This window comes from Hippichthys cyanospilos, chromosome 21 (assembly GCF_059441005.1).
Source record: "Hippichthys cyanospilos isolate Australia breed blue-spotted pipefish chromosome 21, RoL_Hcya_1.0, whole genome shotgun sequence".
Lineage (NCBI taxonomy): Eukaryota > Metazoa > Chordata > Actinopteri > Syngnathiformes > Syngnathidae > Hippichthys > Hippichthys cyanospilos.
The window spans coordinates 366,143-393,401 of record NC_142389.1 but is presented as its reverse complement, the minus strand read 5'-3'; the positions used below and the strand labels follow the sequence as shown (position 1 = coordinate 393,401).

The 27,259-nt window shown below is 58.0% G+C and overlaps 2 protein-coding genes across 5 annotated transcripts; one reads left to right on the top strand and one right to left on the bottom strand.

Moving 5' to 3' along the window:
* Positions 1-155: 155 nt before the first annotated feature.
* Positions 156-7,986, bottom strand: LOC148405954 (autotaxin-like). The gene is made up of 25 exons (XM_088404466.1): positions 7,819-7,986; positions 7,597-7,702; positions 6,678-6,827; positions 6,471-6,596; positions 6,323-6,383; positions 6,157-6,254; positions 5,995-6,074; positions 5,545-5,664; positions 5,419-5,474; positions 5,268-5,333; positions 5,119-5,191; positions 4,728-4,836; positions 4,539-4,664; positions 4,154-4,185; positions 3,519-3,646; positions 3,207-3,285; positions 3,044-3,131; positions 2,799-2,974; positions 2,662-2,722; positions 2,394-2,533; positions 2,136-2,277; positions 1,970-2,047; positions 1,678-1,810; positions 1,160-1,313; positions 156-1,071 (listed from the first exon to the last, which is right to left on the bottom strand). Exons 1-25 carry the CDS (start codon positions 7,834-7,836, stop codon positions 901-903), a joined length of 2,571 nt encoding a protein of 856 aa, XP_088260592.1. The 5' UTR covers positions 7,837-7,986; the 3' UTR covers positions 156-900.
* Positions 7,681-27,228, top strand: LOC148405953 (collagen alpha-1(XIV) chain-like). Of its 4 annotated transcripts, none has more exons than XM_088404460.1 (48): positions 7,681-9,932; positions 11,024-11,118; positions 11,571-11,687; positions 12,240-12,383; positions 12,453-12,533; positions 14,154-14,312; positions 14,454-14,573; positions 14,656-14,820; positions 15,023-15,172; positions 15,253-15,422; positions 15,486-15,612; positions 15,677-15,822; positions 15,983-16,112; positions 16,425-16,564; positions 17,308-17,434; positions 17,500-17,651; positions 17,722-17,848; positions 18,003-18,047; positions 18,126-18,265; positions 18,570-18,699; positions 19,197-19,319; positions 19,391-19,540; positions 19,606-19,722; positions 20,336-20,485; positions 20,574-20,648; positions 20,734-20,873; positions 20,946-21,069; positions 21,148-21,291; positions 21,366-21,530; positions 21,618-21,656; positions 21,760-21,898; positions 21,977-22,119; positions 22,197-22,306; positions 22,387-22,545; positions 22,618-22,695; positions 22,777-22,863; positions 22,946-22,999; positions 23,078-23,173; positions 23,838-23,891; positions 23,967-24,020; positions 24,616-24,669; positions 24,756-24,827; positions 25,735-25,770; positions 25,849-25,915; positions 25,994-26,182; positions 26,249-26,326; positions 26,397-26,552; positions 26,763-27,228. In XM_088404460.1, the coding sequence occupies exons 2-48, from the start codon at positions 11,040-11,042 to the stop codon at positions 26,954-26,956; spliced, it is 5,496 nt and encodes a 1,831-aa protein (XP_088260586.1). In that variant the 5' UTR covers positions 7,681-9,932; positions 11,024-11,039; the 3' UTR covers positions 26,957-27,228. The 4 variants fall into 4 exon arrangements, with proteins under 4 accessions (XP_088260586.1, XP_088260587.1, XP_088260588.1 ...); XM_088404461.1 differs by lacking the exon at positions 7,681-9,932 and adding an exon at positions 10,562-10,674; XM_088404459.1 differs by lacking the exon at positions 7,681-9,932 and having other exon boundaries at positions 10,778-11,118.
* Positions 27,229-27,259: the final 31 nt, after the last annotated feature.

The window sequence follows — 27,259 nt, the reverse complement described above, 5'->3', positions numbered from 1 at the left end:
CAAGGGCGGCGCGTGATTCCGGGCCGCTTCCACTTGGACCCTCCGGCTGCGTCTCATGCGTCTGCCGCTCGCTCTTTCCGGTCATACCTTGGCTGCGCTTTCTTGTCGCTGGAGGGCTGGGTATCCGTCCGTCCGCCAATCAAGCCCGCACGACCCTCATTTCAGACTTTTATTGGTAGTCGCCATGAACCAGTATGAAAATCATTCCAGGACCAAATAGCATCCCATTAAAAGAGGCGGAGCCGAACGGATGAACGTCAACCATCGAGTCTGCGCTAAAACATAACCGAGAGGCCTGTCAGGTTGTGAGCATTTCTCATTTCCAGCTCTGACAAAGCGGAAACACCGAAACGGTTAAGAACAAAGTCCTTTTTGCCGAGTGCGTTAAATAAGACGGAGGGGCCCGAGCGTGTTAGCCGGCTCGGCCTAAAGGTCGGGAGCCGCGGCGCCCGCGAGCCACGGGTTAATGAGTCGAGGCGGAATCGGCGTCGGGTGTGCGCGTCGCTGCGTTTAGCCGCGCCCGCTCGCTAGTTGTTCCCGTAGTTGGAAAGACAAAACAAAAGGAAAAAACGCTACGAATCTATTTTGGAGGCGGTCCTCGGCGTTGTCTCGCGGTCGGGCGTCGGCGGGTCGGCCGTCTCTCGTTTGGACGTCACCCGCTCGCTCGATCGGGTTTTCCTTGCGGGCCGTCTTTTGTTCGGGTCTCGGCTGCCCGAGACGGGGCAGTGTAGTCGGTCGGTCGGTCGGTCGGTCGGTCGGTCGGTCGGGTGTCGCGGTCGCCAAATTTAGTGTCAAAAACGTCAGTTGAGCGTTTGCCGCCACGAGGGAAACCTGAGATACGTTGGGCGTCGGGTGACGTCGCGGGCGCTCGTCTGCCAGTCGGGTTTGCGCCGGCGGGCGTCAGTCGTCGGTCTCAAAGGTGCGCAAGTACGTCTTGAGGCCGAGGACGGCGTCGTAGCTCCGGTTGCCGGCCCGGTAGAGGTCCAGGCCGGTGAGTATCTCCACGTCTCGGACCCTGGCCGTGTGAAGCTGCAACAGCCGCTCCGCCCAGAGCTGCTCGCCGTCGTCGCTCTGCGCGCAGGAAGGCGCGTGAGCCGGCGCGCGAGCCGGCCTCGTCGATCCCGCGGGGGGGGGGGGGGGGGGGGGGGGCGGGACTCACGTCGCAGGTCTCGCTGTTGTCGTCCCGGTGAGGGATCAGGAAGGAGAAGACGCTCAGATCGTCGTCGCACTCGTCCAGCGATCGGTTGGCCCGCCGGCAGCCGGTCACCACGGTGAAGTAGTGGGTGGGCACGGGAGGCGTGCCGGGAGACAACCTGCACGCGACACCGGTTAGGCGAGCTAACTCTTTCCCGTCCCTGGCCAGGGGTGGCCAAGTCCATACCGAGGGAGCCGCGATTCCTTTAAAGGGACATGGGGGGGGCGGCACTTCTGTCTGTTATACAGGGGTGAATGCCACACCTCCTGCTCGGCTGTCCATAATGAGAAACGCTCTAAATCTTACCCGTTGTCCCTTGAACCGATTCTCCTATTTCATGTCCTTTTATCCTTCTGCTATTTTCTACCGGCCGCCTTATTACAACGGTATCATGGTGGCTTTTAATATGTGCCACCCCGTGATTTGAGGTACCGCCCGAAACCCTCGTCACGCATGTCGCACACGTAGGAGCTCAGACTCACTCTCGAATCTCCTCCAAAGTATCTCGCCGCCCGTCGTAGTTGTAGTCAAAAACTGGTCCCGCGAGGACATTAATGCCATTGTTCTCCTGCGCGTATCGTCTAAGCAGCGGCCCCTGCAGGTAGCGCCACACTCCTGCGGGCAAACAAGCACGCGCACGCGTCACGTGACCAAAAGTCCGCAAACAAAGACGCGGTCAGACGCTCCCTGCCGGGCGGGACAGCCCCTCCTTTGTCGAGACGCCCGCGCGGCGATATCGCCGCACGCGCGCCGCTACGGTGACGTTAGACTTACTGGCGAAGGCCGGAAACATGGGCGCGGTGTTGGTGATGAGCGACGCCTCGTACTTGGACTCGGACGACGACGCCAACTCTACGGACGCGGAAGACAAAAAGAGCGACCGGGTCGGCACGCGGGCGGTGCCGCGTCACGGCGCGCATCCTTTTTCGGACGCGGTTACCAGGCGGGAACAGGAAACCGTAGCCGAGGAGTGGGTTCTGCTCGTAGGCGCTGCAGCTGGCGCTGTGCTCGGCCGACACTCGCCGGTCCCTCCGCAGGCACGGCCCGCCGGCGGGCGCGTCCGGAAGAGGCGTGACGTCCTCCTGAGGAAACGCAGCCGGTTGGCGTCGGCCCGCGTTGGCCCGAGGCCCCCGTGGGCTTTTTACTAAGGCGGCGCCGCGGTCAAAGCAAGGAGGCGGGCGGCGGCGTGCCGGCGCACCTGCGGCATCAGCGTGAAGGACGTCCACAGCGGCACGGCCAGCTGCCGGCTGTACGCGCTGATGAAGTCGGAGTGATGCAGCAAAGCGTAACTCGCGTCAAACATCGCGGCGGGGCGGCCAAACGGCAACTGCGTCACGTCTGCGGGACAAACCGCACGGAAGGCTTGAAGCGGCGCCCGACGCAAGGGGTCCCGCAGGGTGTGAGGTCAGCGTAACCAAGTGGCGTTGGAGCTAACGCTAGTAAGGAACGAGGTGACGGGGACGCACTGTAGTCATAGAGGCTATCTTGGGCGGGGCCGAAGGCCTCCGTGTTCTGCTCCACTTTGTTCTGCGAACAATCCCAAATGAGGTCAGGGCGCCGCTTCTCCCCCGACCCGACGGGCGCTTCGACGACCCGGGCCGACCTCGTCGTCGCAGCTGCAGCCGAGGTCGAAGGCGTCCGCGCCCGTTCCCGCCTCCTCGTCCTGCGTCGGCGCCGTCACTTCGTCCGGCATGACGGGCCGGAAGGGCGGCGACTTCAACATGGCGTTCAGGCTCCCGTGCGTCCCGTTGTTCGGCGCCGGCTTCAAGCCCAGAAGGTCTACGGCGCGGGAAGGGGCGGAGTCGCGTCTGCGCTTGTGCGTTTTCGGCGCGCGCTCGCTCGACTCACCGCACATGACGTTGTAAAGCTCGATGTTGTCGAACGCCGGCACTTGAGTGCGGAAGCGGAAGCTGGGCCCGTGTCCCATGAAGATAGTCTACGGGCGGAGCGGGAACTTGGTCAGGGCTGGCCGCGGGAAACGGCCGGCGCAAATCCCGTCACGTCAACGCACCCTCATGCTGGTGAGCTTGTTGTCAAAGCCGTGGTCGCCGAAGAATCCGCAGCGCGTCCGCATTTTTTCCGGCATTTTCCTGGAGGCGCGCCGCCGGCGGATGAGACGCCAGCGCGTAACAAAGGTGGCCAAAAAAATTCCAAGCGAGCGTTAATGACTGGCGAGCGATCGAGACTAACTGCGAGAAAGAAGGCGCGGAGGCTAGTTGGCGGCCCGTGCCAGACGGCGCTATGTGACGGAGAAGATCGCCGATAGGGCTTGAACCGGTAAAAGGAGAGTTGTGCTCCAAGAAGGCGGCGTCCGGCGCGTTACCTGGCGACGTGCCACTTCCTCTCCATGAGCAGATGCACGTCCTCAATGCGGCGGTTGTTGGCGTAGTGCAGTCTCTTGGGCAGATATTGCTTCAGGTACGGTGTGAAGTGCTGCTTTGCCATCTTGCACTGGAACCCACACAAATCCAAGCCAAGTCCCAGCGTTTAGGTTCCAAGTCCAAGTCACGTCTCAAGTCTTTGACCCACCGGTCCAAGTCAAGTCCAAGTCCTTAGGTTCCAAGTCAAAGTCGAGTGGCAAGTCTCCCGCCCATAAATCCAAGTCAAGCCCGAGTCGATCGTTGGGTCTTTGACTCGCAAGTTCAAACGAGTCCAAGTCTTTGGGTTCCGAGTCCGTGTCACGTCCTAGGTTCTTTGCCCGCAATCCAAATCGAGTACGCTGAGAATACCTACAATTATTTAGTTTGTAATTTATGGAACTACAGTATATCAAATGTTGGGAATTTTACAGTATTTTATTCTTCCTCCGTCACGCAAAACAGACTCGGACGCTAATATTTATTTTTTTTCGTCTCTAGGGAACAAGTCTCGGCGTTAGAGTGGAGAGTCCCCATCTGCGGTTCGCGCCCCACGCGCCACCCGTCCCTTCTCGTTCCCCGAGGGGCGCTCTTTACTCACCGTCAAGTTGGCGACCACCTGCTGCGGGTCGTCTGCGGGGCGACACAAAAACGGACGGTCAGGAAGGAGAAGCTAAGCAGGTTGACGAGCCAGGTGAAGCAGGAAGCGGGGGCAAAACGGGAAGGCTCCGCTAGCTGAAGCGGGAAGCGGAAAAGGAACGGCGACAGGAAATAGATGTCGAGGCGCCCAACAGAACAGGAGGTCAGCAGGAAGTAACTGCAGAGCTAACCAAATGTATGATGAGCGGGAAGTAGATGTGGAGCAGACACTCCAGAGTACAGGAACCAAGATGAGATGCCGAGAGCGCGAAAGAGGAATTGGGAACCGGGCGAAGTCCGAGGTGGATGCGAAGTGAGCGGGAAGCAGAAACGGGAAGGAGACTCACACGTGGCCGACTTGGGGTCCCGAGGGCGGATCCTGCCCAGCGAGCCCGGGATGAGGGCGATGTCGTCGATGTTGAGCGGGTAGCTGCTGAGGAACTCGGTGCGGTCGCAATGCGCCTCCTCCATGCCTGCAAGGGCTCACGCCTTCAAAATCACCGTCGTCCTTACCCGCCGTCTGCACGGGGCCTCACCGTGGTCGCCCACGACGATGACATTGACGCAGCGATGGAGGTTCATCTGCTTCAGGCCGTTCATCAGCTGGCCGATCACGCCGTCGATCTGGCGCAGCGTGTTATCCAACTGCGGCAACGCACACATGCCGAGGCTGGAGACCTTTCCCTTTCTTTCGGTTTTCGGCTCGTTTCTTTCCACGTCCCACCCCTCAATCATTGAATTTGGATCGGGCGACGGTGGGGCGGACGGACGTGTAGTGGTGGTCATCGTCCTTTACTCGCTCATTACCAAGGTTTGGGGTTGTTTGGGGTGCTTTAGCGGACTATCGAGTTGTCATAACCACCCGGTTGTGTCATTTCCAATGCGAGTTTTCATCCGTGGTTCTTAACGCCACGCCCCCTGGCCCACCTCGTTGCTCAGCGGACCCCAGCGATGTCCAAATGTGTCAGGCTGCTCCGAGTGCACCGCATACACGTAAGGTCTGCGCCCATGCCAACAACACACAATGGCGTTAGCGCTGCACATCAAGCCCAGCGAAAGCGCAGCGGGTCTTGGACCTGTGCTGGTCTGGCAGCTGCAGCCACTGGAGGATGGTAAGGATGCGTCTCTCCAGTTCAATGACCCTGAAAGAGAACGATAGCATCGACGGCGCCTTCGCCACGGTCACGGCAGCGACCGACGAATACATATTTAGATACGGCCGAGTACCAGGGCCAGAAGAAGGTTCCGGCTTTGACGCCTTGTTCTTTGGCCGTGATCCAGATCTGCAGACAAGACCCCCGTGCGATAGCAAAGAGGATGGGATCGCCAAGCCCCGCCCTCCCCGCCACTCACCGGCTGCCCGCCCCACCAGCGATGGTTTAGCTTTTCCCGAGACCGCAGGTTGAAGGTGGCGTTGAAAACCGGGTCGTACATGGTGTTCCCCACGATCCCATGGGACTCCGGGTAAAGGCCCTGCCCCGGCGACACAACAGAATGTCACGTGCAGCCCGGCACATCAGGACTGTGGGAGCTTAGCCGCTAGCAAGCCCCGGTGACCCCCGTCAGGGTCAGGGTTAGGGTCGTCCTGTGGTCCCGACTCGTCGCTATCCGCCCCGAGCCGATACGACGGGGAATCGCGTGGCTCGACCCCACCGGTAGTCCCTACGTGCCACCGACCGACACGTGGGACCTTTGACAAACCCCTTCTCGCCTCCAAGGTCCCGACAAGATGTCGGGACTTCCGCTGACCGCTAGTTTGTGCCGGCGTTGATCCAGTACAAATTAACTGGGCACATTACTCACCGTGGCCAACGTGTACAAGTTTGGAAAGGTCTTGGTCGGGTAGACAGGACGCATATAAGGAGCGGTCGTCCCGCACGATCCTAGTGGGAAGAACCCGCTAGCATTAGCGTAAGCTTGCAGTAGGCGAGGCCTGGCGTGGGGGAGTGGGCGGGGCCGACCTACTGAGTTTCTGGATGTTGGGCATGACAGACACGCCCTTCTTCAGGTATGACGCTCGGAAGCCGTCCACGGACAGCATGATGAGCGGCGGCCGAACAAAACTGCGAGGAACAAAACAAATATTTGCACTTCCTTCGCCTCACTTTTGAGTCACTTTCTGCTGACTCACCCAGCGGGACACTCGGGAGTGGCTATCTCTTCACAGTCCCCTTGGAGCCAGGAGGCCTCTCCTGGACGATGACGGCAATAGAGTGGATATATGTCTGTCTCAGTAAGAAGGAAGTAGAAGCAGAGTAGAGCAGGAAGATTGGTAGGACCTTTGCAGACCGCCTTGTAGTTGGAGCAGCAGTCTCCTTTCTCCAGGCAGTCGTCCGTACAGTGACACGCATGCTCGTCGTTCCTTTCCTCGCCGCAACGCTCCGGATGGCACTCGAAGCGCCCCGCTGGCCACACGGACCGCATGCGTAATCGAGAGGCCCGTTGTGTGGCCGCGCGAGTGTGGAGCGCTCTGCGTTCTTACTGACCTGTTTTAAGGCAGCGCTGGTCAAAGTCGGAGCAGCAGCTGTAGTAGGTTTTACACAAATTGTCACAGCGACATCCCGGGGGCTCAGCTTCCTCTAGCTCGAAGCAGCGGCCCTCGCACGAGCCCGACGAGCTCACCCACTCCGACACCACTGCCGGGACAAGGGGAATGGGGCACAGGAGACCCAGACCGGCGACGTAAGGGAGAGGTGGACATATGGAATCAGGCGCGGGAACGCCTGGACTGGACACAGGTGACACAGAAGATACCAGAGACACGAGGAACTAGGCTCGGGGGACACAGGAGTTAAGAAATTAAACGCGGGGAATACGGGAGATGCCGGGAACGCATGAAAATAGACGCAGGAGATGCAGAAAATACCTGGGACACAAAAACGACCAGAGGGAACACGCGAGGGACCAGGTACACGTCAAATCAAACACAGGTGGTACAGGGGATACCAGGGAGACAAGGTACCAAACACAAGGGATACGGGCGTCGTCGGAAAAGCACGGAACCCTACAAAGGCGGAAAAGAAGATCCCGGGAACCCAACACAGGGGGAACGGCAGACACCGGGAACATGTTTAACCGGACACAAGTGAGACAGAAGATACCGGGGACACTGAAGCCAAACGGGGAAACCGGTGAATAACAGGGACACAAAGTATCAAACGCAGGGGATGTGGGAGAAACGCCGAAGCAGGAACACAAGGGACTGAACTCAGAGGGCACGGAAGATACCGGCGGCGACACATAGAACCAGACGCAGGTGATTAGTGGGACACAAGGAAACCGAACGCAGGGTAGACGGAAGACGCCGGGGACACAAGGAACCAAACACGGGACACGGAAGAAACCAGGGACACGGTGGAAGCCGGCGATCCCTCTTGTTCCAAAGTATCCCAGGGTTCCTCTCACCTTTGGCGTGGGCGGGCGGGGCGTCGCCGCCCTCTGCGGGTCGGCTGGCCTGAAAGACGTACGCCGCGGTGATGTCACAGCGCCACCCGCTCAGCGCCAGCAGCAGCTGCGCACAGACCACACGCCGCAGTGACGTCGTCAAAAGAGACTTCGCCGTCTTGTGTCTCGGCCGTCGCCGTCGAGCAACGTTCGCGAGGAGAAGAAACGGGAGGGGCCGCTTACCAAAAAGTCGATGGGCATGTTGGTCGCTCGGACAACGCGGTGAAAAGTGAAAAGTGTCCAACGTCCGCCAGGAGAACTCGATCGATGCGCGGCCGCTCGCTCGCTCGCTCGCTCGCTCGCTCGCACCCTCGCTCGCTCTCTGTTTGCCACTCTCTGTCCCTCTCTCCCTCTCTGTTGGTCTCTCTCGTCCTCCCGCCCCCGCTGCGCGCCCCCGTTCCCCCCTCAACCGTGTCATTGTTTGTCTTGTCCGGCCAATGAGCGCGGAGTGGGGGGGAGTGCCTCTGCGTGTGTGCGCGCGTGTGTGTTTTTGTGTGTGCGTGAGCGAAGGGAGAACGAGCAGGGGGTCAACACTTTGCGATGTGCAAGATCCACCTGACGCGTGACCTCTGACCTCTTTCTTTCTGGTGTGCCCGTCAGCATCGGCGTCGGAGGCGGCGACTTCCTCCGACGCGGCGTCGGCGAACGCGCGCAAGTTTCCACTGAGCGCACCGTGCGTGTTTGTGCGAGAGCCGACAAGACATCAAGCGACAAGCTTCCGGAACGCGGCGCCTTCCACATTCTCGGACCGCACACGCAGCCGCAACGCATGCGCCCCGGGGCCGGATTATCTTCTTAAAGCGGCAGAGGCCGTGATTGGCCGGGCCGGCGGCCCTCACCTGAGGCCGGGCTTAGCGCCCCGATCCCGGCAGGAAGTTGGAGACGCACCTGGGCTTTCGGCGTCCCCCCCCCCCCGTCCTTCTTGTCAGTTTTCCTTGGCGCCCGTCCTTAGCATCACGTTGTCCCCGTCCCTCACCCGCTCCTCGCCACTCCACCTCGTCGACGTCTTGCTCTTTCCCCTTCGGTTGGCCGTAAACTTTTCCCCCCATTAAAACTTAGCGAGCCTTAGCTGCTTTCGTTAGCCCAGCGCTTGCCAGCTCCCGTGCTAACTGCTTCCGGTGACGGCGCCGCGCATCGCTGTTGTGCCCATGATTCGGCCATTTTGTAAAACCATTTAAACGTATGGCGAATGAAGCTTACCTCCTATACGGCGCGTCCCGTGACGCACTGCGACTTTCAGTCACCTGTATAGCCCTCATTAGCACTTAGCTAGCCTTTAGCAGCCCTTCATCAGCACAGAGCTTGCCAGCGCAGCTTGATGCTCGAGCCTCCCTATGGCTACTAAGCATACGCGGTTAGCAGCTAACATGCTAACCTCTTGTTGCAACCGCGATGTGATTGGCCTTTTTGTAAAACCGTTGAAATGCGTAGCCAGAAGGGCTTGGGGCCTAAATAGTGCATCTCGCCATTCAGTAAGATCTTTAGTCACCTAGGTAGCCCAGGGCTAAAAATGGCTAGTCGGTGCCGTCATCTGTTTGCGGAATTTTGCATCGTTTTGAATAGTTGTTTGCCTTCATGTTGTGTCTCGCTTGTAGAAAAGAAAACATGAAATAAATTCAAAAGGGGAAATATTTGGAAACAAATCGAATAGCTGGTCGGTCTGGTTATTACTTGAGCTAATGCTAAATGCCGTCTCGGATGACCGTGTTTAATTTTCGAAGGCAGGCTTCACCTTTCCAGATGTGAAAATAAAAGACAAACGACTCGCGATTATGCGTGCGCCACCTCCACTCATCTTTTGTGTGACTTTCACTTGTGTTAGTGAGTTGCACGCAAACACAAAGTGTGTTTGACGTTCTTTTCATGTACTTTGGACAGTTAATATTTGCCCCACCGTACTTAAACACCGCACACACGCACACACACACACACACACACACACACACAAGCTGTGTGTCGCAATCTTCACATTGCACATGAATGCAAATAAAACTGCTTTTTTGGGTTGTTTTTACTGAAATGGGGCGTTTATTTGGGGTGATGACAAATACTTTTTAATTTGCATGTCTTTCTCTTTGGCAATTTCACAACTCTCGCTTAATTTTGGAAGGGTTTAAAAACGGAAGTTGAGCGCCCACGCATCGCTGCCTTCCTGCGGTCAAGGCAAGTAATTGCCACGTACTAATTTTGTTTGCCAACAGAGGGCAGAAGTGCACATGTGGCCGAACGGACGGACGGACGGACGGACGGACGGGTGGAGGAGAGACAAACGTCCGAAGGCCCGCCTCAAAGATCACGTGCGTAATACATACCTAATCTACACGTCGTGGTTGACGGTTTTCGCAACTGTTGACAAATGTTTTTTTTTAAACACGTTTACAGTATTTTACACCGCTTGACAGCTGTTTATTGCATATCGATGAGCAGAATAGAAAACCTTTCAACTGGAGCAACAACTGATGAGAGGATTAAAAATGTGGAGTCATTCCTACCGTATAATGAAAGAACATATATAAATAGGAGCTTTTGTTTGTTTGTTTTTTAGCTTGGGATATTGGCATTTCAATTCATATACCAAAATAAAATGGATTCTTTTATTTCACGAAACCCTGACCTGTCCAAGTGCTAGGCCACCCTATTGGGGGAAAAAATTGTGTCTACGGCCCTGCCTGTGACGTCACGAGCTCATGTCGGCACTAGAAAATTCAAGAGATATTACATATTTCATATGCAAAGACGTTTTTATCCTGTTTAGGAAATTCCACAGTCACAAAGCCATCTTAAAAAAATCGCTTAAGTAGCCGTGACGAGAGGCATGGGTGCGGGCGGGGGCGTGTGCCCCCCCCCCCCCCTTCGGAATGAATGGCCGCAGGCGCGATGACTGCAAAGCAAAGCAAAGCAAAGCAAAGCAATGCTTTCAACAAGTCCGAACTGACTCAAAAGGAAAGCACGTGTCAAGCTAAATGTACACTCACCGGAAACGGCGCCTGCGCTACTGCAAGCTAAAACTAATCGACCTACGGAAAGAAGAACGGAAAGGTCGGTACCGCGGATGACGTCGCGCGTCCCGGGCTAGCGACGAACTTGATTCTTCGTCAAAGTAGCGCCACCCTCCACTCGAGCGAGAGGACCGGCCGTTGCCGGAGGGGTGACGTCGGGGTGTTATTTTGAAAGCACTTCCGGCGCCGAGCCGCGCCGCGCTTCGGGCGCGTCAGGTTCGGGTTCAGGTGCAGAAGAACTAGACGCGCGGAGCCGGCCGGACGCTTGTTGGCTAGCTGCGGACCGGAAGCTTCGCGCACGCGCGTGCACCTGCCGTCAGCTTGCTGCGTGCGCGTGCACCGCGCGCTGCAACTTCGGCGCGGGATTAACTTTTGTTTTCTTGGGCCAGTTTTCCCGCAGCCGCGATGATGTCGCTTCACTGGATGCTCACTTGGGGCTTCCTGTTCTTCATGCGCGCCCCCCTTGCTGGAGCGCAGGGACAAGGTCAGTGGCGGTGGGGGGGGCACAGACGTTCGCGTGCGCGCTTTTGCCCCCGGTGCTGCTTTTTTTCTTGTTCAGGTTCACTAATAACGCCCCAAACCCACTCAGGGGTGCGCAGAATATTCATTTCCACCCAGCCCACTAACACTTTTGACGCCGGAAAGTTCCTCCGAAACGATGACATAAGTGTAAAGTCAGGCCGATACGTTCGAATAAATGTCATGAGATCAATGACAATTGGGCGCTTCGACTCGGGGACGGTAAAAAGCATCGGGCGCCGCTGCGAGGACCGACACCTCCGACCCAAGCGGGCTAGCGGCCCCGTACCGATACTAGCTATCGCGAGTCCGCCGTCCCTTTCTTTTTTCCGTAGTCGTCCTCTTTTGAATTTTTGCCCCCCCCCCGTCCAAAGACGTCCATCGATGCGTCCATCCGTCCTTGTGTTTTGTGTTCAGTGGCTTCTCCGAGGAGGTTCCGGAGCAAAGCGCTGAGTCCCACCGAGCTTCTGGTGTCCTGGAAGGAACCCAAAGGTCCATTTGACGGATACGTGCTGGCCTACAGCACGCAGCCTGGTAACTCGCTGTACTTGTGGGGACGTCGCGCATTTCCTCGCCCTTAGCGCAAACGTGCCCGATTCCCACTCCCAAACGGCCGTGTCGAACAAATGATTTTGTAAAGTTTAAAAATGAGCTAAAACTTCTAAAAAAAAAAAAAAAAATGTTGTCAAACAAACAGCGCGCGGCCCGCGGACGGGTTGGAATCCAGCCCGGGAGATGATTTTGTAAAGTAGGAAAGGATCAGAAGTTTTTTCAATCAGTGAAAAACGTCCACTGTTTTATAACGAATATTCAAGTCTTCGGACGAATAGCGATGTGCTCGGACTATTTTGAACGGTATCGGAAAACAATACTACACCTAAAGTTGTTTTCAAGCCATACAAATATGTGGCATGATTTTATTAGTCCAGTCGATCTGGGAATGGATTTTCCTCCATGTGGCCCAAAATCTAAAAGGAGTTTGACAAAGTCTCAACCTTCAACTTGACTTCTCTAAAATGTCCTCAATATGTTGGATTAAAAAAGAAAAAGTTGTAGAAACACAGCCACGGCAGCGTGTGCCAACAGGCGGCGAGGAGACGGAGGTGGGCGTGGCCAAAGAGGACGCCGAGCTGCTGATCGACAGCTTCGACGCCGGCAGAGACTACGCCTTCAAAGTGTTTGCCCTCAAGGGGGCGCAAAGGAGCAAACCGCTGCTGGCCAAACACCAAGGTACGGCGCCGGTCGGCCCAGGCGCGGCGGCGGGCGGGGGCTCACGTCCTCCCCGTCCTTCGTCCTCAGCCGAGCGGTCGGGACGGGAAAGCCTTCGCTCGCAAAGTGCGCAGGACGGCGGCCCCGCGCACGTCAACGCCATCGGCGAAGGTAAGAAGCCCGGCGCCGGCGTGCGGCCACGCGGGCCCGCCTTGACTTAGGAGCGGCGTTTCGACGAGCTCCTAACTCAAGGTGCATCAAAGCGAGTTGGGCGCGTCAATGGGAGCCCGCTAAAAATTCATAACCGTCAATGGCATTGAAAGAGTTATTGGTGACGGATCGGTTGGCAAAACGGGCGCCAACTCGGGTTTGCCGGAGGTGGCGGCTGCCGCCCGGTAAAGGCGCCTTTGGCGCCACCTCGCGCCGCCGTATCGAAAGCCGACTCCATACTCAAGTTTTCAAAAGTCCGCAACTTGACTCCAGACCAGACGTCACCATCTTGTCGGCACTTGCCGGATAACTGAGCCGGCGGGCGGGGCGCCTGTCTATCAGGAGCGGCGGCGGCGGCGGCGGCGGCGGCGGCGGGGGGGCCTGTCCCCGCACGTCGCCGCCGTTCTTTTCCTTTCCGCCAGGTCTTTTCCTCAAAGAGACCTCCACCGACTCATGGGGGAAGGGAGGGGAGGGGAGGGGAGGGGAGGGGAGGGGAGGGGAGGGGGTGCCCCGTCCCAGCATCGCAATGCGCACCGGTGCCCAAGCGACAGTTCGGGGGCCGTTTTGAAGCGGCCCGCGGAACACACCCAAAGTGACCCCCGCGAAGAATATACGGCTCTTAAATGATGCAGAGCCACGGCCATGCGCCCATCCCGCCATGGGAAAGCGGGCCCGGCGGGGACGGGCGGAACTCGGACGGCGTCGCCTCAGTCGAGTTTACGTGAATAGCCCCGCATGGCCGCAATGGTCCGGAACGTCACCAGCGGACAACGGCGTCCCCTGAGTAAAGCGGACGGCAACCCGCGGCTTTGAAGATGGACGGCAACCCGCGGGTGCGGGTCCGTGCCGTGATCTTATGCCTTTCTGCCCTTTGAAGATGTTGTTCACCAACAGCTCCGACAGAAAATATCCACGTCTACCCATATAGGTGTTGCGAAAACAAATCCGGGATACCCTGAGTACGGTTATTCTAACGGCGATCTGGTCGAGAGTGCGGGGGGGCGGCGAATGTTTTCTTTGCAAAAACTAACTGAGGGGCCCGCTCCTCCTTTGGAATGTCTTTTTCTTCTGGAATGACTTCTTCTGGTTCTGCGCCGACTTGTAACGCGTCGGCGCGCGAGCGGCGGGCAAAGCTCCGCCCACCCCGACGGACGCCAAACGGAAGAACATTCCGCAGCCTTCCGCGAGCTCGCGGCCGGGCAGTAAAACAAGTCGCGTCGCGTCCGCCGCCAGCTCCGGGAACGCGGCAGGAATCGCAAGAAGCTCAACTTTGACCCGCGCGCCGCAAGCTCGCACCTCCGCGCCCCGCGGCCGACGCGCCTCTTCCGTCTGGTTCGGCTCACCGACGAAACATTTCGCGGATGCGGAAATTGACCCCCAAAAAATCAAAACCTGGCAGTCCCAGCCACTATTGCGGTCCTTCCCCCACCGCAACTTAGCTTGCCGATGTCACACGAGCTCCCCTTTAAGTGAAGTCGAAAAAAAAAAGTCCAAAAGAGGACCTCTCAACATACAGGAAAGAGAGGGTGCGAAAATAGAACCGGTGGCACGGCCGGTGTGAACGTGAGCGCTTGCGTTCAGGCGAGGGGAGGTTCACGTGCGGCACGCCGGCCGCCGCCGACGTGGTCATCCTGGTGGACGGCTCGTGGAGCATCGGCCGCTCCAACTTCCGCCTGGTCAGGAGTTTCCTGGAGAACCTGGTGCAGGCCTTCACGGTGGACGGGGACCGAACGCGCGTCGGTGAGCCGCCGCCGCTTTTGCCGTGACGGGACGCGTCCGGGAGAGACGCCTCGCCGCCGCTTTTGCCGTGACGGGACGCGTCCGGGAGTGACGCCTCGGCCCCGCCCCGCCCCGCCCCGCCCCGCCCCGCCCCGCCCGCAGGCTTGGTGCAGTTCAGCGGCGAGCCCAGGGTGGAGTGGCACCTCAACCGCCACCCGAGCAAAGCCGGCGTGGTGGACGCCGTCAGGAACCTGCCCTACAAGGGGGGAAACACCCTGACAGGTACGCGCCCGCCCGCCCGCGCGCGCGCGCCTCGCTGGAGCTCGCCTTGACGAGGCCCCGCCGCCGACTTGCCGGCGCGCAGGTCTGGCGCTCACCTTCGCCCTGGAGAACAGCTTCAAGGCGGAAGCCGGGGCCAGGGCCGGCCTCCCCAAGGTGGCCATCCTGATCACCGACGGCAAGTCCCAGGATGACGTGGTGCCGCCCGCGCAGACCATGAGGGACGCCGGCATCCGGGTCTTCGCCATCGGTAGGGGTTCGCCGACTTCCTCCCGTTCTTCCGTCCTTCCTCTCTTCTTGGTTCCCAAATCCACCCTTCCTTCCTTGCCTCATCCTTCTCCCTTTCTTCCTCGCTTGCTTCCTTTCCTTCTCGCTCGCGCCTACCGTCCTCCCGCACTTCCTAGCTCCTTCTTTCCTTGCCGCAGCCTAACACACTTTCTGCATTGGGGCAGGCGTGAAGAACGCGGACGAGGACGAGCTGCGGGCCATCGCGTCGCCGCCCAGCGACACGCACGTCTACAACGTGGCCGACTTCGACGTGATGAGCGACATCGTGGACGTTCTCACCAGGAGCGTGTGCCGCGCGGTGGAGCAGCTGGCGGGTGGGAGCCCGCCGCGGCCACCTCCGGCGCGGCCGGGCCCGAAGAGAATGAGACGCCTCGTTCGTCGGTTTCTTTCGCAGTCGGAGGCGGTCCGGCCCCCCCGGCCGAAAGCGCGGCGCCCCCGCTCGACCTGGTGATCTCGGACATCACGGCTCGTAGTTTCCGCGTGGCCTGGACGGCGCCGGCCGGCGAGGTGGAGCGCTACCGCGTGGTCTACTACCCGGCCAGCGGCGGGAAACCCGAGGAGCAGGTGCCGCGCGGCGCGGGCGTCTTCGCGGACGTCCGGGCCCTCGCTGACACGCCGCGCCCGCAGGTGGTCCCGGGATGGGAGCGCGGCGTCCTGCTGGACCAGCTGAACTCGCTGAGCGACTACCAGGTGGCCGTGTTCGCCGTCTACCGCAGCGCCGCCAGCGAGGCGCTGCGGGGGAGCGCCACCACCCGTACGTGGGCCGTCACGCCGACGCGGAAAGCCGCGCTCCGAGCCTAACCTGGGCGCCCCCGCAGTGGCCCTGCCCACCGTTGAGCACCTGGACCTGTTCGAAGCCACCCACAACACTATGAGGGTCCGCTGGAGGCCCGCCCCCGCCGCCTCGGGATACATGATCCTCTACGCGCCGCTCAGTCAGGGAGAGCCCGACGACGAGAAAGAGGTGAGGGCCGTGAAACGGCGCGGCCAAGACGTCGCCCTCCGAAGTCGATGTGGGAACTCGGACAGAAAAGACGAAAGATGACGTCAGCGCAAGATGTCGCAAAAGGACGGCATGTCGAGACGCCGTCGTGGCGCTCAGATGCCGACCGTGTCCCGCGCAGGTCAAGGTGGCGGCCGACGTGGAGGAGGCGGAGCTGGAGGGCCTGACGCCGTCCACGGAGTATACGGTGACGGTGTACGCCATGTACGGGGAGGAGGCCAGCGACCCCGTCACGGGCCAGCTCAGCACACGTCAGTCCCAAGCCGACGTGTCCCGACACGTGCGGCGCCCGCCTCTCGCCGTCGCGGCTTCGGGTTTTCGCATTTGCCCTCCTCCGGTCTTTTCCTCTCACCCGATGAGGTTTTACGACGTGCGACGGCGCCGCGTCTTCCCTTTGATGTCTGCTTTCATTGGACTTTCCAAGAAAGCCTTGCCAAATCCTTCTGAAGTTTCTTCCAGTTTTTGTCCTTTGACGTCAGCCAAACGAAACTTTGAGTGACGCCCGAGGCGGGGCCGCTCGCCGCGCTCTGATCGGACCTGTGCCGTGCGCTCGCCCCCCTCAGTGGCGCTGCTCCCGGCGACCAATCTGCGAGTGACCGACGTGGGCCACAGCTCCGCCCGGCTCACCTGGGACCCCGCCTCCAGGAAGGCTACGGGCTACAGCGTGGTTTACGCCCGCAGCGACGGCGTGGAAAGTAACCAGGTCGGAAAAATTCAATATCAATTCCTTCCCTATCAAAGACATAGCTTTACGTTTCTCACGACGTTCAGCGACGGAACGTCGCGTTTTTAAGAGTGTTAGTTTAGCACCTTAAGTAATCGGCTACTTTCGGTTGCCTTTGTACTGTGTAGTGGCAAAAGTAATCGAATACTTAGATAGTGGAGATGGGAAGAGAAGATTTGTGGTCCCCTCTAAAGGTTTCTTATTTTTCCCAATTTGGATTTTTGAGTTTTTCCTTCCCCTTCTCCAAGAAAATCAATTGTTCCTAGCAAAGGTAATCAATGACTTTAGTACGTGAGTAGAAAGGTACTTTACTTAAGTGCTGTAATTCATAAAGTAGTTATTGATGACCGGAGAGTTATCAATAATAAGAGACTGGACAAAAGGCGGGACTCTGAGTCAAAAACGATCTTTTGCAAAAGTGGGAGAGAGTACCAAGAACACATTCCAAATCCCACAGATATGAATGAAATGTTAGGAAAAAGAACAGTCCTGAAGTCCTTACCTGTATATGCATTACATATAGACAATTATTCCATCCAAAGTAATAGTCATCAATTACCTCAAGTTAATCCGATTCCAAATTGATTTGGTGCCAGCCGTTTTTAGATCCTCCTTCAGTCAAACGCTTGAATTTGTTCGTCACGACCAAAGCGAAAAAGTAAAGAAGAAAAGCTGATGACGAGGATTACAGACCGCGCCGTACACGTGGTGCTCACGCGCAGGTGGAGGCGGGGCGCCAGACCACCTGGGTGCTAAGCAACCTGAGCCCCCTGACCGAGTACGCGGTGGGCGTGGCGGCCACGTACGACGAGGGACGTGCGGAGCCGGCCACGCAAAGCTTCTCCACCGGTAAACCTTCCGCCCGTTGCCGCGGCGACGTACCTCGGCTCCACTCACGGGCGGCGCGCGCTCAGGGAACGTTCCGGAACCGGCGGACGTGAGGAGCCACGACGCCTCCGCCACCGGCTTCCGCCTGTCGTGGCGGACCCCCGCCGACGACGTGGTACTCTACCGGCTCGGGTGGACACCCGCAGACGGCCCTAGTGGCGGTAGCGACAGCGGAGAGGTCGGCGCGTGCGCGTGAGTGGCCGCCAGTTTCGGGAGGCGCCCTTCAACATGCTGGTTTCTCTCCTCAGGCCACGGTCAACGCAAACACCTACACGGTCACCGGGCTCCGGCCCTCCACCGAGTACGAGATCCTCATCAGCGCCATCTACGGGAACGAGGCGGAGAGTGATCAGGTTTTGCTTTTGGAATACACTGGTACGTTCTGCGCGTTCCATCATCGCCGGGATGATGGAGAAATGAATATTTTGGGGGGGATCTGCGATGTAGTGAAGACGGATCACTGCATGCACTCGTGCACACAAGTAGATTTTGCCGTCAACTTCAGTGTGTTGCTCTTTGTCCTCGGTAGCGGAGCGCACAACCACCGTCGCTTTGACAACCGCCAGCATTCCCGGTGAGTGTCACACCTCGGATGCGGTGTTGGCTGTTGTCTCGGTCCTTGTTGGTTACACGGTGCCGGTTGGCCTCGCAGCGCCTCGTTACGGCGTGCGGAGCTTGACCGTGGATGACCAGACCACCTTCAGCATGCGGGTGTCATGGCAACAGGCGGACGCCCACAACGTCCGACATTACCGCCTCAGCTACGGCCCCGACGACGGCAACCAAGAGACGGTGAGATCACGTAGTTCAAATCATATCGTGTGAATTTATGCTCCTGTGAAACCATGGGGAGACTTAGCGGCCGTTCACTACCTCTGGCGCACTGTGAGTGTCGCGTTGTTAAAGAAGTCCAAGTTTGCGGCCCAAAAGAGACATGCTCGAACCTACTGTATGAACGACGCTTAGGAGAAAGGGAGGCAAGGGTTTAGCACGGGCTTCGGATGTCAAACTAGGCTTAGGGCTTCAGAGAGAGGCCGGATATGCAATAGGACTCGGGCGGAGATGAGCTGAGGCCTTTTCTGATTTGTCACGGCAGAGGACGCTTCCGTCCACGCAGAGCAGTCTGGTGCTGCAACCTCTGCTGGCCGACACCCGGTACAAAATGGCCGTCACGCCCGTTTATCTGGACGGAGACGGACCCACCGTCACGGCCACCGGACGCACGCGTACGTTTGTTACCGTGGCGACGGGCTGCAAGAATGCCACCTTTGCCCCGGTCCAACTCTTGCTCTATGTCTCCTGGCTCGCTCTCATCCTGTCCCGTTTTCATCTCTTGCTTGGCTTCCCTCCGCTTTTTTTGTCCCGGCGCCTCCATTTCTCTCGCTGTGTTTCTCCGTCCCGCTTTCTGCCGCCCTCCTCTTTTTCCTCTGTCTCCCCTCCCCATTTGGCCTGCTGTCTCCTCTCTCGCCTTCTTTTTCTCCCTCGCCCCTTTTCGCTCTTGTTCCTTCTGTCTGTCTTTCTCTCCCCGTCTCACTCTCTCTTTCACTGTGTCTCATCTCGCTGTCCTAATCTCTTTCTCTTAGCGCTTCTCTGTCTCTGTCTCCTTTCCTCCCACCGTATCTCGCCCGCCTGTCCGTCCGTCTTTTTGTCTCGCTCTCGAACTCTGTTTGTGTCTTTATCCCTCGCTGTCCGCTCGATGTGTCCCTTTCCGTCTGTCTCCCAGTTCCTCTGTCGCCTCCCAGGAATCTCCGCGTGTCGGAGGAGTGGTACAACCGCTTCCGGATCAGCTGGGACCTCCCCAGTACTCCCGCCACGGGATTCCGCGTGGTCTACCAGCCGCTGTCGGGTCAGTGGCTCCCTTTGAGATGGAATTCCTCGGCGTGAGCGTTCTTAAGAAGGTCCCGTCCTTCCCCGCAGCCTCCGGACCCGCCCTGGAGACCTTTGTGGGACAAGACGTGAGCACCATGATGATCATCAACCTTCTGAGCGGCACCGAGTACGGCGTCAAAGTCCTGGCGTCCTACGCCGGCGGGTCCAGCGAGGCGCTGTCGGGCCGGGCCAGGACACGTGAGTCCCTCGAAGACGTCGCCTTGGACGCCGCCTTGACATTGAAGATGACGGTGTACGTGCAGTGCGTCTGGCCGCGAGCAACCTGAACGTTTACCAGCGGAGTACCAGCGGCATGTGCCTTCAATGGCAGCCGCTCAGACACGCCAGCGCCTACAGGGTTGTCATCGAGTCCACCGGCGGTGAGTTACGCCGCCACCTTGTGGCAACCGCACGATTGAATTACGTTCAACGTGATTCATTATACGAAACGTCACAACAACTCAATTAGCTCTGACGCAAAATAAAACTGAACGGTCACGCTATCAACGTTTTACCGGCCATACGATTTTCAGCGACGCGATCGAGCCAGCCGACGTCTATTTTAAGAAAGTTAGCGCTATTAACTAAGCCCTGGGGGAAATTTTGAGCCAGCTCGGGCTTTGAGATGTTTTTCACGTGTGATTTCACGCAAAAAACAAACAAAAAACAACACCTTTGCAAAATGTACGGGCGACAACGTGTACTCCTTTGAAATCAGTTTTAATGCAACAACACATCGCTTTTGCTAAAAAAATAGCTGCTGGCAGCATAACTTGCTTTGGTGCCGCAAAGAAGGAGTAACCGCCAACAAGTCTTAACATTCGGAGGTGTCCGGGCCCGGGCTGAGGTTCAGCGGGTACCTAGCCGTCCCCTAAACTGCCGGTTTTACGCCAAAGGCCGCAGAGGCGGCCGGTTGAAGACGCGGCGGCTGATTTATTCCTAGCGGAGTCAGAACAAACGAGCCTTGTCGTCATGCTGGACTGTGACTAACAGGCGGACACGTGGAGGAAACCCAGTTAAGCGCAGGATCCAGTCGGCACTGTTTCAACAACCTCAGGCCCAACACCCCACACAAAATCAGCGTCTACGCGCAGTTGCAGGACGGAACCGAAGGCCCGGCCGTGTCCATCGCCGACAGGACCGGTGAGTACCCGCGGACCGGCGGCGAGCCGGCTCGGGCTCTCGGCGCGACACCGGACTTGAGGTGGCGGGGTTCCGACTGTTTGCGCAGAAGCCATGGCCACCCCGGCGCCCTCCGCCCCGCCAAGCACCACCCCGGTACCCACCGTTCCCCCTGCCAAAGAAGGCACGTTCGACCAAACGCCTCGTTTGCCGAACCAAAAGAGAACGGCAGAAACTTTACGTTGACCCCGATATTCACACACGCGCAGTCTGCAAGGCAGCCAAGGCCGACCTGGCGTTCTTGGTGGACGGATCCTGGAGTATCGGGGATGACAACTTTCTGAAGATCATAAGGTTCTTATTCAGTACCGCCGGGGCGCTGGACCAGATCGGGCCTGATGGCACGCAGGTGGGTTTTCCTGGAAAGGCGCCTTCGGCGTTCTATGTCGGCGTCACGTCATCATCACGTGCTTGGCCTCAGGTCGCCATCGCACAGTTCAGCGATGACGCACGCACCGAGTTTGGGTTGAACGCGTACGACAACAAGGAAAGCCTCCTGGACGCCATCAACAGAATCTCCTACAAGGGAGGCAACACCAAGACCGGCAAGTCTCGGTCACGCGAATAAACGGCGTATCCCGCGCTCGCCGCGCCCGCTGTAACAGCGCGGCACGTCGTCTTAGGTCGCGCAATCCGCCACATGAAGGACAACGTCTTCACGACAGAGGGAGGGGTCAGGAGGGGCGTCCCCAAGGTCCTGGTGGTCCTCACGGATGGCCGATCGCAGGACGACGTCAGCAAGGTCTCCAAGGAGATGCAGTCGGAAGGTCGGCCCGGGTCCTTGCCGCTTCGGCTCCGGTCACATCACGGCCGGAGCCTAAACCGAGCAGCTTTCCCGCAGGTTTCATCGTTTTCGCCATCGGCTTTGCTGACGCAGACTACGGCGAGTTGGTGAGCATCGCCAGCAAACCCAGCGACAGACACGTCTTTTTTGTGGACGACCTGGACGCCTTCGAGAAGATCGAGGAGAAACTGGTGACCTTCGTGTGCGAAGCTGCCACAGCCAGTGAGTGAGCGGCGGCCGGGAAGGCCTCCGCTGGCTGCCGCCTACCTGAAAGCGTTTTGCTTCAAGAACATTTGTATGTGTCCTCAGCGTGTCCTTTGGTGGCCTTGAATGGTGGCACTACTCCCGGTGAGGCCCACGCCATCCTCTCGGGAGTCCAGAACCTTCCGAGACATAAGTCCCCTTTGAGGTTTGCCGAGTAGCCGCTCACAATCGGTCCGGTGCTTGCCAGGTTTCCGCATGATGGAGTCGTTTGGGCTGCTGGAGGAACACTACAGCAGCCTAGCTGGAGTTTCCATGGTACCCGGAACCTTTAACGCATTCCCGTGCTTCCGGCTGCACGGCGACGCTCTACTGGCTCAGCCAACCAGGTCCTTCTCCACCTCAGGTGAAAAAAAACACGTGTCTGCCGAGAAAATGTGATGTTCACAGCGCTCGACCTTCCACAGGCTCCTCCATCCTGAAGGTCTTCCGTCAGACTACACCATTACGCTGCTCTTCCGCCTGCTGCCCGACACCCCCCAGGAGCCCTTTGCACTGTGGGAGGTCTTGGACCAGGACCAGGAGCCACTGGTGGGCGTCATCCTGGACAGTGAGTCTGGAGTCTTGAGTGTGCGGTATCTGGAGAACGGCGGCGTTCTGCTTCACTTGTGTCGACTCGCGGCGCAGACGGCGGGAAGACGTTGACCTTCTTCAACAACGACTACAGAGGACACTTTCAGACCGTCACCTTCGAGGGGCCGCATGTCAAGAAGCTTTTCCATGGAAGCTTTCACAAGGTCGTAGCGTGAGACTCACCTTCGAGCAGGGCTCCGGTTGTCGCTCTCCCAATGAGAAAGACAAGGCATCTTCCGTGCAGCTTCACGTGGTGGTCGGCAAGACCAGCGCCAGCGTGCTGGTGGACTGCCAGGCTGTGTCCACCAAAAGCATCGAGGCGGCGGGAAACATCAGCACGGCTGGGACGGAGGTTCTGGGCAGGATGGTTCGCTCCAGAGGGAACAGGGACAACTCGGCGCCAGTGAGAACAAATCGCGACCTGCCCTAGGTTTGCTTTGGCTCGGTGCTGCAACTCACAGACACCGTGTTGCAGTTTGAGCTCCAGATGTTCGACATTTTGTGCACTACCTCGTGGGCCTCGAGGGATCAGTGCTGTGAACTACCCGGTTTGGTGAGTTCGCCGTAGGCTTGCGGACTGTGCGCTCAGGTCTCATGGCCGCCCCTCCTTCCACGTCATGCATACGCCGCCCAGCGTGACGAGGCCCAGTGTCCTGCCATGCCCAAAGCCTGCACCTGCACCCAGGACAGCAAAGGCCCTGCGGGACCTCCTGGACCCCCTGTGAGCTACAAACGCACACGCAGTTTCTTTTTTTGGCTAGCTAAATTCAGACAGGATGTGTTTCAAGGCTGTTTTCAATTAGGGCGGGCCGGGAATAAGAGGAGCCCGAGGTGATCGCGGGCCGCCCGGTCCAGTGGTGAGTTCTGATCCAGTTGCATTTCAAATCTAGCCTGGAATGAAAATCTTCTTCGCACCATATCAACCCTTCCTTCAGGGGCCCGCTGGAGCAGTAGGTGAGCCCGGAGTACCAGGAGCCCAGGGTCCCCCGGGACCACTGGGGCCCAGCGGACGCTCCATCAGGGGCTCCCCGGTAAGAACCCCAGTTTCGTAGCTGGGCGTGGGGCCATATCACATCCTGACAGTATGGAAACCTTGAGCAAAAATATCATTGTGTCACGGTATTAAGTAACAGCTCTATTTTGTTTTCCATTGAACACATTTTTCAACAAAATGTAGAATATTTGGTACATTAAGAAATGAGTACCACGGTTAGTACGCATTAAAAGATACATTAACATTGTTGTTTTTTTTAATGTTCTTATCAAGTCACATTGCCCTGTAACCGCTAAGCTACTTTTAAGATTGAAACCCCCTCTTCATCCTCCATGCACCCCAAGAATGTAAAAAAAAAAAACCAGCATCTTATTATTTTCAAAGGTGACCTGTCGAGTCAACTCTGCAAGCACGAGAGATACCTCATCACTGAACTGCACCATGCTTGGATGAATGTCCACTGGGAGGCACACTAGACTTTGAGAAACCAGATTAATGATGCGATTTCAAATGTTTTTTTATTTAATTTTCTGCTAAATGGTATTTTTGAAACCTTGACTTTTTAACGCCACGGTAAAGCGTCAGCCCGCTTAGCGGCCCATGCCTAATGTTAGCGTGTCTCACATCATGCGTGTGGGGGCATGCATGCTGTTGTCATGTCTGCGTGCTGTTAGTACAAGTGCGTGTGTGTTCACATGCAGGGAGCTCCAGGAGAGCGAGGACAGAAAGGAGAGTCGGGTCAGCAAGGTCTGCAGGTAAATGCCGCAGACGTGTCTCTGCCTGATTTTCCGACCTGGCCGGCCGCTGATCCGGAGTGACCTGTCTTTCAGGGCGTGGCCGGTCGAGTGGGCGTTCCCGGCAGAGAAGGACTCCCTGGCCCCCGAGTGAGTGACTGCTAGGTTCAGGCAACCTCGAACATTTACTAAACAACAAACGGGAAGGAAGACAACTAGGTTTTTTTTCTCGCGAGGAGGGCAGGCAGGAACCTGACCTTCTCAGATCCCCGTCCAGTCCATTTACGCGTTGACAGATTTTTCATTTATTCATGTGGGTTGGCCCTGGGTACAAAAGGCATTGCTGCCCTAAAGGGTTGGGGGAGACATCTGGCCACAATGTAAACGATCAGTTTGCGATAGTGGTAAATGCAGTTTATGAGTCTTCTTTCCCTTGAACATCAAGAGCGACCCTGTTCTGCTTTTCTGTTCTGTTCTGCTGGCCGCCGCCAGTCCGTTTTGCTTTTGGCCTTTGGTCAGGTCACGGCGCCTGCCTCTTTTGTACAGCTGCTTGCGATGCGTCAATTCCACTTCTTCACAAACAGCAATAACAGGAAAAACTCACCCAAACTAATCTACCAATATACTTTTTGCATCAAACCAATACGGGATAACCTGTACACAATTCTTCAAACAGTCACGCTGCGCTCAGTGCCGTAGCCATACTTTCCCGGGCCTCATACCTACGGATTTTTCTCATCCGCAGGGCCTGTCGGGTAAAGACGGACCGCCCGGCCGACCGGGACCCCCTGGAACTATCGTAAGTGGTTTGGAATGAAGTGTTATCCCCAGCTGGTGCTTTGGGGGATTTTGCCGTCGATATCAGGAATTTCTTCTCATCCGCAGGGAAGCCCGGGAGCCCCGGGTTCTCCCGGTAACACGGGACCACCGGGAAAACACGGAGAACTGGGACCGCCGGTGAGTCTAAGCATTGACTGTCAGGCAGCCGTTTACCCATCGTGCCGCTGAACAAAGCTGCTGGGGGGAGCAGAAAGTGCAAGATAATATGTTTTGTAATACAGTTGTCGATTAATTATTTATTAGCGTTAGCGTTAGCATTATTTTGAGTCTGAGCCTGTCGAGGCTTAGAGGATAGCAGGTGTCGTAACTCTATCCGCCGCTAAGGTATCCGAACCGATGTGATGGCGAGAAATCGGGCTACGCCGTAGATATCTAGCACAATGTTCCAGTGCGCTACCGGGATACTCAATGTTTTTCATTTGAGGAGGAGGACATTTTGAGGCTCGGGAGTCAGAAATACCGGAAGTACTTCAGGGGCTTGTTATTCAAGTCAAGTCAAGTTTATTTGTTTCGCCCTGAATGGCCACAGTTTCGAAGGTGAAAACCAAATCGTACAGAACATCACAAATACTCCACGGCATTCTCTGAACAAAGCTCCCAGGAGAAGATGGAGAAACTCAAACATCCCACCTGAAGAAAATAAGAAACCTTCTGAAGGGACCGCAGGTGGGAGGAGCCCCCTTCTAGACTCGACAGGTCGAATCAGAAGCGATTTAACTGCTGCGTGCGGTACCCGATATCTAATCACTTGCTGGTGACAGTTCTGCTTCCAGAGGTCTCGAGAAAGACTTTTCCATCGACTAAAGTCATAAGCAGCCTTTAAGGGAGAACCGACCCCGTGCTAAAAATAGCCTGCTGTCAAACCGAGAATCTTGGGATCCATAGATTTGTTCTTCATTGGACCATTAGTTCCAGGGGACCCGAACCCAGATAGCTGAGGAAGGTTCCCAGCCATCCGCTTCCAGCTGCAAGGCAGATCGGAAGTCTTTGGTTTATGCTGTCAATGTTTTCCTTGTCGCCGCAGGGCCCGCCGGGAAGCAAGGGCGACAAAGGTGAACGGGTAGGCCATCTTCTATCCGACCCGCTGCCGTTTTTGGGCTCCCGCTCTTCTTTGACTTTGTGGGTTTCGCGTTGCCAGGGCGACCTGCAGTCCACGGCAACGGTCCAGACCATCGCCAGGCAGGTGTGTGAGCAGCTGATCCAGAGTGAGTACCTTAGCGCGGAAGGGCCAGCCGCTCGGAAAAGGACCGGCATGGACCTTGTGCAAACCCATCCGGTTGCAGGTCACGTGGCCCAGTTCAATGCCATCCTCAGCCACGCGCCCAGCCCGTCGGTGACCATCCGCACCGTCCCGGGACCTCCTGGAGAGCCCGGTCGAAATGGATCCCCGGGGCCCCAAGGGGAACAGGGCCCTCCCGGAAGGCCCGGTTTCCCCGGACAAAACGGCCAGAACGGACAACCCGGAGAACGAGGCGCGGCGCGCTCAGCTCATTCGCCGACGACCGTCCGCGGGAACGCTGACGACTTTGTGTCGGCAGGTCCGGCGGGCGAGAGGGGTGAAAAGGGGTCCGCCGGCGTTGGAGTTCAAGGCCCCAGAGGAGCGCCGGGCCCTCCCGGTAATTCCCTCGTGACGTTTGTCCTCCGCGCAAAGAGGTGGCCTCCTCACATCCGGACATCTGGCCGCAGGTCCTCCGGGCCAGGGCAGGCCCGGCGGCCAGGGCTCGCCGGGAAGACCCGGAAATCCGGGAGCGCCGGGACGCCCCGGGGTTCCCGGCCCGGTGGGCTCCGCCGGGCCTCCCGGTTACTGCGACCAGAACTCCTGCGTGGGCTACAACGTTGGAGGTACGACGTTCGGAGGTTTCGGGTCCGGGGTCGGCCGCGCTCTTCTTCCGAGCTCTCTCCGGCCTGTCGCTCCTCCTCTTCCTGTCCCGCTAACCCGACGGAACCCTTTTCACGGGCGGTCGGCGTCTCGGTCGGGGGCTTACACTAACCCGGAAGCCGCGCCGACTCGACGGACCGAGTTGAGTGACGGCGCCCACGCTGTTCCCGCAGTCCAGCTACCGTCCAACATCTTCCCCAATTACGGCGAGGCCGACGAGGACGACCCCTACCGCTACTACCAGCCCGACTACCCGCCGCCGAGGCCGGTCCGGGACCCGGAGCTGGACACGGAGCGCTCCCAACTGGAGCTCAGCTCCCAGGATGAGGGGGCGGGGCCAGAGAGGAGAGCCAGCGTCCGGAAGTGACGTCGGGGCCAACGCTAAATCTCTGCGCACGCTTCTCGTTCAACAGCACTTCCCGAAGGTCGGCGAGGCTGCGGCGAATGGGCCGACGAGGCCGCGCCCCTTGCGTCTGATTGGTTGCCGTCCATAAATGTTGGCCGCTCAGGAGGGAGGGGGGCGTGATGTGACGCCTGACATCCGGGAAGTGTTGGAACAGGCTGGTGGCAGTCAAAGTAATTTATTTGGGCAACTTCCTGTCTGGTTTGTCAACGCAATAAAAGAATTTCGCTACGGTCTGATGCGTCCCAACAGGAAGGTTTGAGCGAG